General features: G+C 52.2%; 1 protein-coding gene across 2 annotated transcripts; it reads left to right on the plus strand.

Moving 5' to 3' along the window:
• Positions 1-479: 479 nt before the first annotated feature.
• On the plus strand, positions 480-14,030 carry SHH (sonic hedgehog signaling molecule). 2 transcript variants are annotated; one of them, XM_075746642.1, is made up of 3 exons: positions 480-1,030; positions 5,944-6,205; positions 9,810-14,030. In XM_075746642.1, exons 1-3 carry the CDS (start codon positions 722-724, stop codon positions 10,514-10,516), a joined length of 1,278 nt encoding a protein of 425 aa, XP_075602757.1. In that variant the 5' UTR covers positions 480-721; the 3' UTR covers positions 10,517-14,030. The 2 variants fall into 2 exon arrangements, with proteins under 2 accessions (XP_075602757.1, XP_075602756.1); XM_075746641.1 differs by lacking the exon at positions 480-1,030 and adding an exon at positions 2,086-2,605.
• Positions 14,031-14,638: the final 608 nt, after the last annotated feature.

Here is a 14,638-nt window from a genome sequence, read left to right on the forward strand (position 1 = left end):
CCCCCCCCCCCCCACCCCCCCCCCCCCCCCCCCCCGGGCGTTAATATTTCCCCAATACGTTTCTATTTGCACGGCTCCCCGATAATTCGGCATTTTATTTAACCGCAACTGCCCTTAGAAACTTGACTTGCACTGAGGTAGCCTGCTAATCTTATTTCTTTTTTTTTTTTTTTTCCTCTTTCACAGAAGCATCTGTTCCTCTTGCTGACAAATGTACCATTCTGCCAAGAAAGTTTTTTTGGGGGGGAAAAAAAAAAAAAAAAAAACCAACACAGCGTGTAATTGATGTTATCCCAAGAAAGCGCGATCTCCACCCCTCTCAGCTCCAAGCCCTTCAGGTAAAAGGAAAAAAAAAAAATCTTTCAAGAATTTGTTGCCTTTTTGAGGGTTAAAACATCAGAAGACAAGCTTGTCTCGCCTTGGCCAATCAGCTCTCGGCCCTGGCAGCTATAATATAGAACTAAAGGCAGACTCCTCTCACAAGCGTCTTGCTTTGCTACCATTAAAATCAGACCCTTTTTTGTCTCTCGATCGCTGTCTCCCGACCAAACTCCGATGTGTTCCGTTATCAGCGACCTAAAGCCTGCCATTCCAGCACCTGTCTTGCTAGGGATCGGTGGATAGTATACGATTCAGAAAGCAGACAAGGACATAGGAGGAGAGAGAGCTCTAGAGAGACAGCCAGGGATAGGCACAGAGAGCTTTGAAGTAATTGGATTCAATGGACGAAATGCTGCTGTTGACAAGAATTCTCTTGGTGGGCTTCATCTGCGCTCTTTTAGTCTCCTCTGGGCTGACTTGTGGACCAGGCAGGGGCATTGGAAAAAGGAGACACCCCAAAAAGCTGACCCCTTTAGCCTATAAGCAGTTTATTCCCAATGTGGCAGAGAAGACCCTAGGGGCCAGTGGAAGATATGAAGGGAAGATCACAAGAAACTCCGAGAGATTTAAAGAACTAACCCCAAATTACAACCCTGACATTATTTTTAAGGATGAAGAGAACACGGGAGCTGACAGACTGATGACTCAGGTAGAGCCACAGAGATACCTGTATTTGTGTTTGTTAACCTCTCTGAGCAATCCTAAAGGACGCATCTGTCTTAGTATTTTTGAAAGCCCCCCCCTTTCCCTCTCCCCCTCCTCCCCCCGCCCCTCCAAACTCGGCTAGTTCCCCCCATTGAATGTAAATACCATCTATCCAGACAAGTTAGCAGGGGCTGGAGCTGGAGCTATCTAGATATTTGGTGGGGGAAATCTGTGTGATACTTACAGTCATTACCGTGCCATGGCGTTCTCTGTAACTTGGTTAGAGATTGCTGTTTGCATTTGTCCCCAAGGATGCACTTTGATCAAACGAATTGCATACAGCTCAGAGGACCCCAAGTGTATAGTGACCGCCAGGCCACTCACTCATTATTACAAACGCAGTCCTCGGTTGCTACGCCTGCTGACTTGATTTTTTTTTTACTATATTTTATTTCATTTCTCTTTTTTTCCCCCTTGATTTAGCCTTCTTTATTATTCTTATTATTTATTTTTTTCCTCGCGAGCATATTCTAAATTTAGTAGGCATGCAGTCGTGCACTCACAAAAGGCAGCTGAAGCCGGATCGACCATTCCTCTCCTGATTCCGTATTATATAGCTCGTATTGCAATACCATCATTTGCAATTGTGCCCATCAGAGCGTAAATATATTGATATTTCTTTAAGGATGCTCGCCACCAATGCTCTGGTACTTCCATAGGGGAGGGACTTGCAACTTATCGGCATTGCATCACCTTCTGTTTTAAAAAATCTGATGGCACAAGGTTTACAACTGGGTAAATATTGGATCGCGGGCGGAATCAGATTGCGGAACCATTTTATGCAAAAAAAAAAAAAAAAAAAAAGAACCTCTTCGAGAGTCACCTCATAATTATTATTCATGCTCAACAGAGAGCTCGGTGAAGTCAATTGCTCTGCCAATCCCGGAGTTTCTGAAACTACATGCAATCTAGACACTGGAAATGGGTTTCCTCCAAATATAGGTCAACAGCGCTTTTTTAATATTAATACATTTAAGCCCCACCTTCAGTGCTAGAACAGTACTCGCCTGGAAGGACTAGGCGGGGAGTGGACGCGGGGAAAGGGGGGGGGGGGGGGGGGATGGAATTTCCCAAACTCTCCCCTTTCCTCGGCCTGATTTTCCGCACGTTTGCCGGGTCTCCCGGGGCGAGAGACCGGCGGCCGCCACCATCTCCTCCCGACCACCTTAAATCGCACCGTACCTCGGAGCGCGGCGGCGCGCCTCTGCCCGGCCGCCCCGCCGCTGCCCCGCGCAGGGGTGCGGAGCGGAGCGGAGCGGCCGTCGGTCCCCCCGCTCGGGCGCGGTGCGTTCCGCGCCCCTCTGCGCACCCGCGGTCCTCCGCCCTCGCTGCCTCCGGTGCGAGGCGTGCGGCGAGTCAGGCGCATCTCTCGCATTTTCAGCTCCACTTACTCCCCTCGCGTATCGATCGCGGCGGCTCGGGTTTCACCCTTCCCTCCGCAGCCCGGCGGCGGCGGCGGCTCCGCGGGAGACGGGCTCCCGCCGGGCCACGGCGCATCCCTCCCTGCGCGGCTGCGCCGGTGCGTGTGCGCGGAGGAGCGGGGCGGCGGGGCAAGGCGCGGGGAGGGGGGGGGGGGGGGCGGGGGGGGCGGGAAGCCGGGAGTCGGTCGGCAGAGGTGGGCTGCGGGCCGGGGGGCGGCGTGCGGGCTGACCCGGGCCCCGCGGCTCTCCCGGGGCACGCCGCGCCGGCTACGCGGCTGGCCGCTCTCGCTGCATTAGCTGGCAGCATCTGAACTCCTGACCTTCTGTCAACTTCCCTCAGACGAACGAAACGAAAACAAATACTTTTTTTTTTTTTTTTTTTTTTCTCCTTCAGTGCTTATTGCCGTGCCTTAGACACAAAGGGGGGAGGTGGGCTGAGGGCAGCGGGGACGGGGAGGCCGCAACGCCCGGGCACCCGGCGGCAAAGAGGGGAGAGAGGTGGGGGACCGAGCCGGGCTCCGGCACCCCTCGGCGAGGCAGGGAGCGGGGAAGCGGAGCGGGGTTGGGGAGGGGGCGGAGGTGCTGCCCCTGGCCACCCTTCCCTGGGCACGGCCGGGTTCGCAGCGCCCCGAGGCGCCGTCCTGCCTTGCTTTCTCTCCTTCCCTTTCCCTCCTTCCCTCCCTCCCTTCCTCCCTCGGCCACAACCTCTCGTTAAATCCCAGCCTTTAAACGCCTGCTTCGTGAGCCCTTCAACCATGCAGAGATCTTCCCTGAATAGAATCGTTAAACTTGCAGAATAGTTGCCGAATGCATTAGCCGCTAGTTAATATTAACTCCAGAAGGGGGGGGAAAAAAACGCAAACAGAGGTAGGTAAGTCAGGTTCTCAACTTTGCAGGTGACAACAGCAGTTTGCTGAAGGTTCCCCCCTTCCTCCCCTCCCTCCCCCCCACCCCAGCCATTGGCTGGATCCGGGGGAGAGATAAGGAGGCCAGGTCAGTATGATAAAGCTGGAATTTGTATGAAATAAAATAGCAATCTCGTGTAATGCAGGCACACAACCGGTGCGTGATGTGAGGAATTTAGAGATCAACTTGGCATTTAGGAAGCCCACCAGGTTGTTTACACTGACAGGTACCTGTTAAGTGTTTCCTTCAAGCAATTCATTTGTGAAGAGATTAGGAGCTGGCAGGAGAGGGCTTGTTGAACAACTTTGCCTCCACACAAAGCGTTAGTGGAGGCAGCCCTGCTGAGCTTCACGGTGGCTGAACAGAATTGGGCTTGATTTGTGGCACACGACCCAATGAATTAATAAATAGTCTGGGCTTCACGGCTTTTGACTCTGACAATCCAGCTCAGGCAGTATAAAGGGGAGGAAAGTCCTTTAGGAGGTCGTTTCTTCTTTATTTCGCTTGAAGCCGGGAGCGTGGTGCTGGCAGGGCCGGAGCGGCAAGAGACCCTAGGCGCTGCCCGCACCCCTGCCTGTACCCCTGCCTGTACCCCTGCCTGTACCCCTGCCCGTCCCTCCGCGCCCGCTGCCTCCCGTGAGCAGCGGCGGGGCAAGACACCGCCGTGTCGCGCAGGGCTGTCGCCTTATCAGTAGCTGAGACGTTTGATCCTTGGCTCCCCCCCCCCTCCCCACATAAATCAGTGGAGGAGTGTATCCATCCTCTCAGGTGTGCGAGGGAGAAAGGGAGGGGAAAAAAAAAAATAATCAAACTCAACTTCCTTGTGCTGCTGTGCTTTGCTGCCGGGAACGGTGCCGAAACCCAAACACTCGGCTCTTTCCATAAAACGGTAGGCCAGAGAGTCCAAAGTGAGCTCACGATTGCGTTTGATATCTCTCGGGGACCTGTGTATTGCTGGAATTGCTTTTTATGACTGTCGATAGACACACGGGAACTTTCTTGTTGAGCAACCTTGTCACGTCCCTAAAAGTAGCGTCGCCGGGATAATGGACGGGCTGTCCCTTTCTGGGGAAGCTGTGAAGGGGGTCTTTGTGGTCTGTTACTGGGCGTGCTGGGAGCATACTGGGGGGAATGATCTTGCAGAAGGCCAAGCATCCCGGTCAGGCCAGCAAAGGTGAGGGAAGAGCAGCTTACTGCAGCTTACTGCATCCCGCCGTGGCTTTAATCCGTGTCGATATTTGCATCAAGCAAGCCACATCGTGTGTATCTACGAGTTATTTTCCTCCCAAAAAGAGGGAGAGAAAGTTGGCAACGTGTGTGTTTCTCACTCTGTACCTTTAGTCAAGCGCTTTTCAACGCTTTCGGTGCTGATTTCCTATTTCTGAGGGACTGCGAGTCCTTTTCCCCTACCGTCGGCTTGTTTATTCCACACCCTGGCTAAGACGATAGCAATCCCTCCCTCCCCCCACCAACTTTCAGGGTTTCATTTAGAGCTCACTCCCCTCCACCGGTGCAGCCCCCCTTTCCCTCCGTCCCCCCCATCCCGCCCCCCTCATTTGCTCGCTCCCCGCAGGCCCCCGGTGCTGCGAGGCCCGGTTCAGCCCCGGGGAAGGCCGGCGGCTCCGGAGGGGCGATGGAAAACCCTGTAGTGATTCTCCACAGAGTTGGAAAACGTTTCGCTCCACACAAAGGGTCTCCTGGCTTGCATAGCATCCCTGCTTCGCTTAACTTCCCTCCTTGGCCCTCCCTCGCTTTTCATCTTCCCACTAAGAGCTATATTATTGTATGGATTTGCTCGGCTTTGTAGGCGAGCGCGGATGTATGTTTGAAGCGGAGTGAATGCTCCCAGCCCATGCTGCTTTGAGGGCTCTAATGAGTGATGGGCGAAGGAAGAGGAAAAAAAAAAAAAAATCACCCCTCCCTTCAGCACATAAAGGCTGTTAACATGTATTGAGACCCCTTTCAACACAGAATTAAGCTGAAAAGACCCGGAGAGACATTCCGGGGGGGAATCCGTGACTCTGAGACACATGGCAAGTGTTTGTTCTCGGCAGAAACTTCGCTCTCGGGAAGGAGACAGGGCACTTAGCGGCAGGAATTTGCTCCGTGCAGGTGGCTTTGAACCGACACACTCACACCCCAGCGCCGGTGATGTGTGTGTGCGTGTGTGTGCGTGTGTGTGCGTGTGTGTGCGTGTGTCCCTGCCACTGCGGCAGGTGCCGGGGGAGGGGGTGGCACCGTCCCGGTGGGTCTTCGTGGTGTTTCACCCCCTCTTCCTCCCGTGTCCCCAAGTTTCTTCATCATCCTCCTCCTCACCTGCCTCCCTGTCCCTCTCTGGCAGCAGGGGAGAAGATGCTCAGCCCTGGCTCGGCCCATCCTGCGGCGCGTTTTGGCGGCGGGGGTGGACGGGGGGACGGGAGGGCAGGATGCGGCCCTGGGGGGGATGAATAGTGAAGGGGGGGTGTCTGCTCCTGGCTGCAGCAGTGCCCCCCCGCAATGCGCCCTTCCCCGTGTGCCCGTATCCCCGCAGCGCTGCAAGGACAAGCTGAACGCCCTGGCGATCTCGGTGATGAACCAGTGGCCCGGGGTGAAGCTGCGGGTGACCGAAGGCTGGGACGAGGACGGCCACCACTCCGAGGAGTCCCTGCACTACGAGGGCCGCGCCGTGGACATCACCACCTCGGACCGGGACCGCAGCAAGTACGGCATGCTGGCCCGCCTGGCCGTCGAGGCCGGCTTCGACTGGGTCTACTACGAGTCCAAGGCGCACATCCACTGCTCCGTCAAAGCAGGTAAGGCGGGCAGCCTGCCCAGGGACACGTCGCTCGGCCCCCCCCACTCCACCCCGAGCCTTCCCCGCCCTGCCCGGTGCCGCTCGGGGTCCCTCCTTCCCGTCCCCGCAGGGTCCCCATCAGCCCAGCCCGCCCCGTCGGGGCTCCTCCGGGGATGGGGAGCGGAGCCCCCCAGGGCGCAGCCCCCCACCCCCCCCCCCCCCCCCCCGCCTCTTAGTGATCCCGCCGGTGCAGGGATGGGGGAAAGGAACGGGGGGGAAGGGGAAAAAAAAACCCAAACCAAACCCAACCAGCCGCAGCCCTTTCTGACAGCATTTTATTTGGGTGATTCGCGTGCCCAGCCTTCCCACGAGCGCTGCGCCGCAGCCACACACCCTCCTCCTCCCCCCCGTGGGATTTGCTGCTTTCTCCATCCAAAGAGCATGTTCAACACAAACACTAGTGGCCGTCTCCAGCCGCCCCGCTGGCTGCAAGCCTTACTCGCGATCGCTAATCTCGGAGTGGGAGCCGGCCAGGAAAATAAATAAGAAACGTGGTCCCCTGCCTTCTTCAGCGGCAGCCGCTAGGAAATTCCCAGACAGGGATACACATTCATATAATTTTTTTCCCTCCCCTCCCCTGTGCTTACAACGCCACACGCTGTCTCAACCTGGGAACAGCTCGCAAGAAATCCCCGACTCGCCCAGTTCATTTTCTTGACACTTCACACTTTTTTGGGGGAGCAAATCGGTTGGCAAGTGCCACCCCCTACCCACCCCCCCGGCCGCCTCCCTTCACCCGGCTGCATGGCAGCTAAAGTGCTTTTTAGTAGCATCCTCTAGCCCAGCAGCCTGCTGTAAGTGTCAAGAAACACTTGGTTGCAAAAGAAAATAATGGCTTTCTTTAAATATAACCGTTTGCTTGGAAATCAGCAGCCCCACGAGCCTCGCCTCGTCAAGCCTGTCTGCAAGAGGGGCTCATCCCCCCCGCTCCAGCCCGAAGCTCCCCAGGGGCTGAGCCAGGGTAGCATCTCTCCCAGCCCACTTGGGCTTTGTCCTGAGAGCCCGCTACCGCTTTTGTTCAGCTCCCTGGTCCTTTCTAACCAAAAAGAAGCCCTGCAAAGCTATCAGCCGTGCAGTGATATGAAACATCCCTTTCAATAGCGAAGATGATGGGCTTTATAGCACAAGGTGTCCGATTGTGGTGTGCGATGACCTTAGCCCAAGTGTACCCCTTAATCCACCCCCACGGGTATTTCATAGGAGAGGAGTAACCCCAAGCTGCTCATTGAGATTCGGCACACACAGACTCAGGGGCAATATTTAGAGGGTGTCAGGCAGGGTCGTGTGACTGTACCACGCGGGCTTCAAGGGAGCAGGCTTGAATTCCATCCGCTCAGCCTGATTTCAAACTGTCCAAACCTCGTTTCATGACAGAGCATCTTATGAGAAGATTAAACCCCATAATGCCGGGCAGGAAGATTCTTTATCTAGATCTCTGTTTGCAAAAAGTATGATCCCGGAGACTGGAATGCAAAGAAGAGTTCCCCCAAGGCCTGAATTATTGTCACCAGGACAGAGGAGGGAGAGGCACGGGTGGTAAAAGGGACATTGATAATGCGCTACAGCAAGTATTTAGAGCAAGCTTCTACATTTAAAATTCAAATACACATCTTGAGTGCCTTGGAAAAGTGGCTCTGCTGTGCAAATAGTGCTTGGAAGGTCCTGGGTTTTTTGGAGAGTATGTGTGTGAATTGGCACATAGGGTTTCTGCACCTGAACAAATAGGGAGGGGGAGAAAAGGGGGGGAAGAAGCTGGGAAAAAAATGGAAGTGTCCTCTCTTCCAAGAGTGTCTGCATTTATTACATGAATCAGAATGACAATGCTGATCCTTTATTGGATTTTAATTAGAGAACCCAAACAAGCACTGCTCAAAGAAGCAGATTTTCACACCTCTGCCAATTCACTGGCATGTTTGTAGAGCTGCTACACTACTAGATCTATTCATCAAGTCCCTGAATATGCAAACAAAGCTCAAGCCAGACCTTTACTGTCAGCTTGTAGGAAGGTGTACTTTGCTAGCAGAGGGCTCCACATAAAGCATATAGCTTGTTTGTTGCCATGTCCTCCCTGAAGAGGCCTTGGAGATCTTGCTGCTTCATTTCTGAAGGAGAAGTGATAAAGTCATTAGCAAATCAATAACAGTCTAATTTTCACCCTTCCTGTCCTTCCTGAGAAAGTCATTAAGAGACACTCCAAGGGTTTATTTAAATCATAAGAGCTTCAGTACCAGCCACAGAGGCAAAATATAAAATCCGACCAGCTATAGGAGATAAATCACCAGGACTCTAAACTGGTATAGGGAGTAACTGGGAGAAACCAGGGGAGGGCAAAGGAGCGATGAGGAATGTCCACAGCTGTAGCAAATACACTTGCTACCATGACATACCACAGGCTCCAACCCAATATAGAGAAAATCAGAGCTTTTAGGAACACCCTGGAGTCCCTCGGTTAAGTTAGAGACCAGCCTGGGACAGGGCAGAGGTCCTCTCCCACCGCCCCGGACATGGCTGAACTTCCACAAAGGGTTTTGCAAGAGAGACTCAAAGTCTCATTGCTATTTCTGCTTTCTTTAAACCTGTGATTATTCCTCTCAGGAACACTGGAAAGCAGCAGCAGTGGCAATAGGATTTAGTAGCTAAACTCTGAGTAACTCTGAAAGCTGGAGGAGGTGAAGGAGGGGTGTGCTTGGGTCTGCAACAGGCGTGGGACTGCCCAGGGACCACGCGCCCCCGGACAGGGAACAGCATCCTCCTTCCAGAGGGGTGGGAGAGGCAAAGGAGATGCTTTTTGCGGGGGCGGGGGGGGGGAGGAAAGACGAGTGAACCAGAGAAGTGGAGGTGCCAGGCAGGGATGTTAGAGGGGATGACACGTGCCCCAGCAGCTGCCTTGCCAGGAGGGCAACAAGGGCTGGGGAGCAGTGTGGGGTCAGGCATAGGCAGATGGAGGGGGGGCTCAGGAAATCCGTGTTGTTGCTTTCCAGTGGGGCAATGTGCAAATCTGTGTGCTCCTTGGGGCAAAGCCTCCTCCTGCTTTCTGCTCATTACTGCCCTAGATGGGCTCCTTCAGTAAGAGCTGCATGGGGACCCTGAGCATTGCAAGCATGGATGCTCACCTAGAAGAAGAGAAACCTTATTCCAGCAAAATCACTCAGCTTTGAAAGCCTGCGAGTTATTCAACATCAGGTGTCAGACACCGGGCAAACGATATCCAGGTGGGAAGCTCTTCCAGAATAGATTTGTTCCGGAACAGCTTTTTCAAGGGAAATATTTTGACCCATTTTCTTAACGAGACGAAGGGCCCCTATAACTCCTAACCCAAAGGGAGACGCACGAGCTCAAATCTGGCAGAAAGACGATTCTCACTTGATCTATTGAGTGCAAACGGGGCAAGTTCATAGATGAGGATGGAGGAATTTCAGTGGGGAGCAAGGCCACAACCCCTCTTGGGAGGGTCAGGGCAGCCAAGGAAGTGGTGCATGCCCATACGTTCACAACCCCATGCCCCCACGACCTGGCCCGGCGGGTGCCCTCTCTAACCCCGCTGTGCCTCTCTCCTTGCACAGAAAACTCGGTGGCGGCCAAATCTGGGGGCTGCTTCCCTGGTTCGGCCACGGTGCACCTGGAGCAAGGCGGCACCAAGCTGGTGAAGGACCTGAGCCCTGGGGACCGGGTGCTGGCAGCCGACGCGGAGGGCCGGTTGCTCTACAGTGACTTCCTCGCCTTCCTCGATCGGGAGGACGGCTCCCACAAGCTCTTCTATGTCATCGAGACGCGGCAGCCCCGGGCCCGGCTGTTGCTGACGGCCGCCCACCTCCTCTTCGTGGCCCCCCAACACAACCAGTCGCAGGAGGGGACCCCCAGCAGCCGGGCGCTCTTCGCCAGCCGCGTACGGCCAGGCCAGCGGGTCTACGTGTTGGGCGAGGGCGGGCGGCAGCTCCTGCCCGCGGCCGTGCACAGCGTCTCACTGAGGGAGGAGGCTTCGGGGGCGTACGCCCCGCTCACCGCCCAGGGCACCATCCTCATCAACCGGGTGCTGGCCTCCTGCTACGCCGTCATCGAGGAGCACAGCTGGGCGCACTGGGCGTTCGCTCCCTTCCGCCTGCTCCAGGGGATGCTGGCTGCCCTCTGCCCCTCCGGCGGGGGGGTCCCGGTGGGTGCCCCCGCCACCCCCGGCATCCACTGGTACTCTCGCCTCCTCTACCGCATCGGCAGCTGGGTGCTGGATAGTGACTCTCTGCACCCGCTGGGCATGGTGGTGCCATCCAGCTGAGAGCATCCCGCGCCGACCTGGCCGCCCGACAGCCTCCGAGGGACACGCAGAGACACAGAGAGAGAGAGAGAGAGAGAGAGAGAGAGAAAGGATTTAAAAAAAAAAAAAAGGAGAAAAAAAAGAAAAGAAAAACCTAAAAGAAAAAAAGAAAGGAAAAAAATTTACATATTTTTAAAAGAGAGCACGGATTAAGACTTAAAAAATAATAATAATAAAATAATAATAATTAAGTAGGACAGTCCAAAGTAGACTTTAAGGGAAACAAAGACCCCAGGAAGTTCTGTTCTGTTTAGTTTATAAATATATATATATTTTTATTTGTTCTTTTGTTTTGTTGTTTTATTTGTTGTTTTGTTTGGTTTTTTTTTCCTCCTCTCCTGGATATTTATTTCTTTGGTATTTTGAATAGATGTTTTAAATGATATGAACCGGACCTTCAAGAGCCTTAAATAGTTTCTTTGATAATTTATTATCATGTGAACTGTACTCACAGGGGAAAAAATTATTTTGTGAGGCCAAGCAAAACTGCGCAGAGTCTATTTTTCTACATGTCACGTGTGTCCTGACTTTCTGAAAGCAAAATTCTGTACTTTCCCGTCTCTCCATTACATTGCTCCTTCGTTTCAGCAAGTCTAAAAAACAAGCAAGCAAGCAAACACACAAAAAAAGACAAACTTCATGGGGGTCCGTAAATTATATTTTTATACACAGAATTGTAAATTAGATTTTTTTGAGAGATCAATACTTAACTGAATCACATTTCGTTTTTTGAAATAGTGTAAAATATGAGAATATATTATTTTAATTTAAATAGTTTCAAATGTAATGTCATTTCCTGTATTGTTTTCCATGTTTTGCTTTGTAAAAACACCATTTGGCCACGTTCATGGAAGTCAAGACTGTTACACAAACTTTTTATTTGCAAAAACCGTAAAAACTTTGTTATTTTTAACTTCAAAAAAAATTTATTAGAAAATAATATTTTTTAAAAAGCGCACATGGCGGCAATTCTGTGACGATGGAGACGGTAGTTTGTACAGAGGGGAGAAAAGGATGTTTTGCATTAATAAATTGAGAAATAACTGCTGTAAATTTACTAAAATGTATTTTTGAATATTTTGTAATAGTTTAATAGTTTTATAGAAATAAAATGTGCCATGCACAGTCTGGTTAGTATATAATAACTAAGAGTTCCTGGTGCATCCCATTTTTTTTTTTCCTTTTTGCTTATTGGTTTAGGAAACACGATGCCTAAAGGAGTGCCCGTTATTTTATTTAGATGTGTTGCTTATAACCTTTAATTTTGGTACTTTAATTAAGGAAATGAATCCATCACATCCGCGCGTAACCTGGAATCTCTTGTACTAACAGTAGAACCTCACTTATTCGCACGAGCGACTGGGAGATGCGGTATTCCTTTGCCGGAGCCCCGGCTCCCTGTCTGCGCTCAGGCGATGCTCCCTTCTTCCAGCTCCAGCCGTGGCTCCGTGTCCATCTCCTGGTCTGGTCCAGAGACCACAGGCATCTCTTAAAATTGATTTCTGAGGGAGTTAAATCAAGTTTGCCCTTTGAAGCATGTTAATCTGAAGGCAGGCAGCTGCCTTCACCTTGAGGCAGCACCAAGATCTTAATCGGCTTTAATTCGGGTGCCCGGAAGATGGAAATCTGGGGGATCGACACTGACGTTGGTGAATTAACTGGGATTCATGTGGCTGATGCTGGAAGAAGGAGGTGGCCACCGGATTTCACTGGCCACCTTGCCTGAGTAAAGATGTGAGGCTTGGAGCCACTGAGAAAAGAACAAAACACCCTTTGTAAAACAAAAAAAAAGGGATAAAAATTTGTTCGTTTATTCTGAGAGACATTCCTTAGCTGTAACGCATCAGAGTCCATCCCGAGCCATCGATGGATGCGCGTATTGGAGATGTGTTTTAGACAAGTGGTGGGGCCAGTAGTGCATCCCCCACCTGTTCCCAGCTCCAAGCCCTGCCGAGGGGCTCGTCCTCGCCGGGTGCTGATGAGTGAGGTTCTGCTGTGCCGCGCGCTCTTCCCCGGAGGGTTTCCAGGATCCCTTTAAAAATTTTGCAAAACATTGTGTGTGCGTGTGTGTGCGCGTCTGCGACAGGACCGTGCTGGAAGGGACCTTTCCTTGAATGTCTTCTCACCTTTTCTTCAGTTTCCATTACTCACCGGTCTAGGACTTTCATCCATCAGGCAGCCTTTTGCTCCAGAGACACAGCCACGTCCTCCACCTGGATGGACAGCAGCTCCAGGTGTCCTCCTAGGATGTCCTTGCCTGGGGCCATCTCTGGAGAGTGTAGACCATGCTCTTCCATGCTCAAAGCCTGGGGGCTTCCAGAGTGGTGCCAGGAGCCAGTGGCTGAGCCCCGGGCATGAGCAACCCCGTGTCAAGCCCTAGCAGATGGATGTGGTGTCTCTTTCCCAACAGCTTCTAGTCCAGGGCCACCTCCACCTTCCAGAGCTCCGTCATGGCCAGGATGGTGAGACTTCGGTGCAACTGCCAGCGTGCTGCAGCGCCCATGTGGATGATCAGAATGGGAACCAAACCACCCTAATGCCCACGTGGTGTGGGGCATCACGGGGGACTGTGGACTGCCCAGTGGGTGCCGGGGACCCACCTCCTGCCTGGCTCGGACTCTGCTGCCTCTGTGTCTTCAGGGTCTGCTGGTGCATCGGGGGCTGCAAATGTGGCCGGTTTGGGGCATGTAAAAATGTGATTGTGGAACAAATGAGCCTCTGCTGTAAGAGCCTGGCCTTTGTATGGTGGTGTCTGGGCATCTGAGCTCTCTTACCTCTGTCTCTGGACAGCGGTTGACATTTTGTAAAACCTTAACATTCAAAAAATGACCGTGTTGGAGCCTACCTTCTCCAGAGGTCAGGTAGTGGAGGTCTTTAGGGATATCAATGATCAGACTTAAAGCCATTGGCTTGGGGGCTTCAGTCTAAATCGTAACAGAGATGAAAAAGACCCGTTTGACCAGACCCCACACTTTTGTCAGGGTAGGGCACATGCCCCAATAGGGACCATATCAGACATTGCCGTGTTTAATCTTCACCGAAAGGCCAAAATGAGCTCAGAGCTTTGCTGTGTGAGAGAAGCTAAGATGCCGTCTTATTCTAGGATAAATCTGTTTTGCCAAGCAAAGAAATGCCGTGCTGTGTTCTCCATTGCACGTATTTCGGGTGACTATATGCCTCCCTCTCACCATATATTTATTACCTCTCTTCCTCGGCGCCTCACGTCCAGATCACCCCTCCGTGGTATGTATTAGAAGTGCTTCGTTAGATGGACCGATCCAACCTATAGCTACAGCTCTCGTATGAAGGATGTACTGTCATAACATTGTGCAAAACGTCTAGGAGATGTCACCGTCCGTTTTCAGGGTCCGAGTATGGCAATAGTTTGTATAAAATGTACACATAGTGGTGGCTACAGAATAGTTTATGACTAAATACATATCTATTACTGTTAAAATAATGTATAAGAATGTACTTGAAGCTATTATCCTTGTGCTCTGTTGTCTGAATAATTAAAGAAATTACAGAGACTTCCTGAAATGTCTGTTATGTGACGGCATTCGTATTGCACACTCAGCTCTACGTTTTGTTCCCCAGTGACATTGAAATGAGGTGTGGGGAGCCCAGCGCTCGGTCCTGTGGGATTTGGCATAGGGCCCTTCAAACACAGCAGGAATTGTGCCCATGCCACTTCATGTGATGATGGCAACCTCCCTCTTCTCCCACCTAGAGCCGTGTATAGAGTCTATCATTTACCTGTGAAATACCGCGTGGCTCTGCAAAGCCAACTCATTTGGCAGGGTTTTGTGGGGAGACAGAGATGTCCTGAAGGTCAGCCCATCAGCGGCTGCCTGTCCTCCCCAGCCTCCCCCATCCAAGCCAACGTGACAAGTGACCCTAATGAGTCTGGGGCTAGTTTGTGTTTATCTGACCGGTCTTTCACACAGTGCCCCGGTGCTCAGATGCCAGGTGAACCAACTGAAGGGAAGCTTGGATGCACCAGTAAAAGAGGATCACATCCACAGTGCAATTAAAATCTGAGCCAAGCACTGGAGTAAACCAAGTCTTTCACATCACGTGCAG

This window comes from Balearica regulorum, chromosome 2, assembly GCF_011004875.1.
Source record: "Balearica regulorum gibbericeps isolate bBalReg1 chromosome 2, bBalReg1.pri, whole genome shotgun sequence".
Classification (NCBI taxonomy): Eukaryota; Metazoa; Chordata; class Aves; order Gruiformes; family Gruidae; genus Balearica; species Balearica regulorum.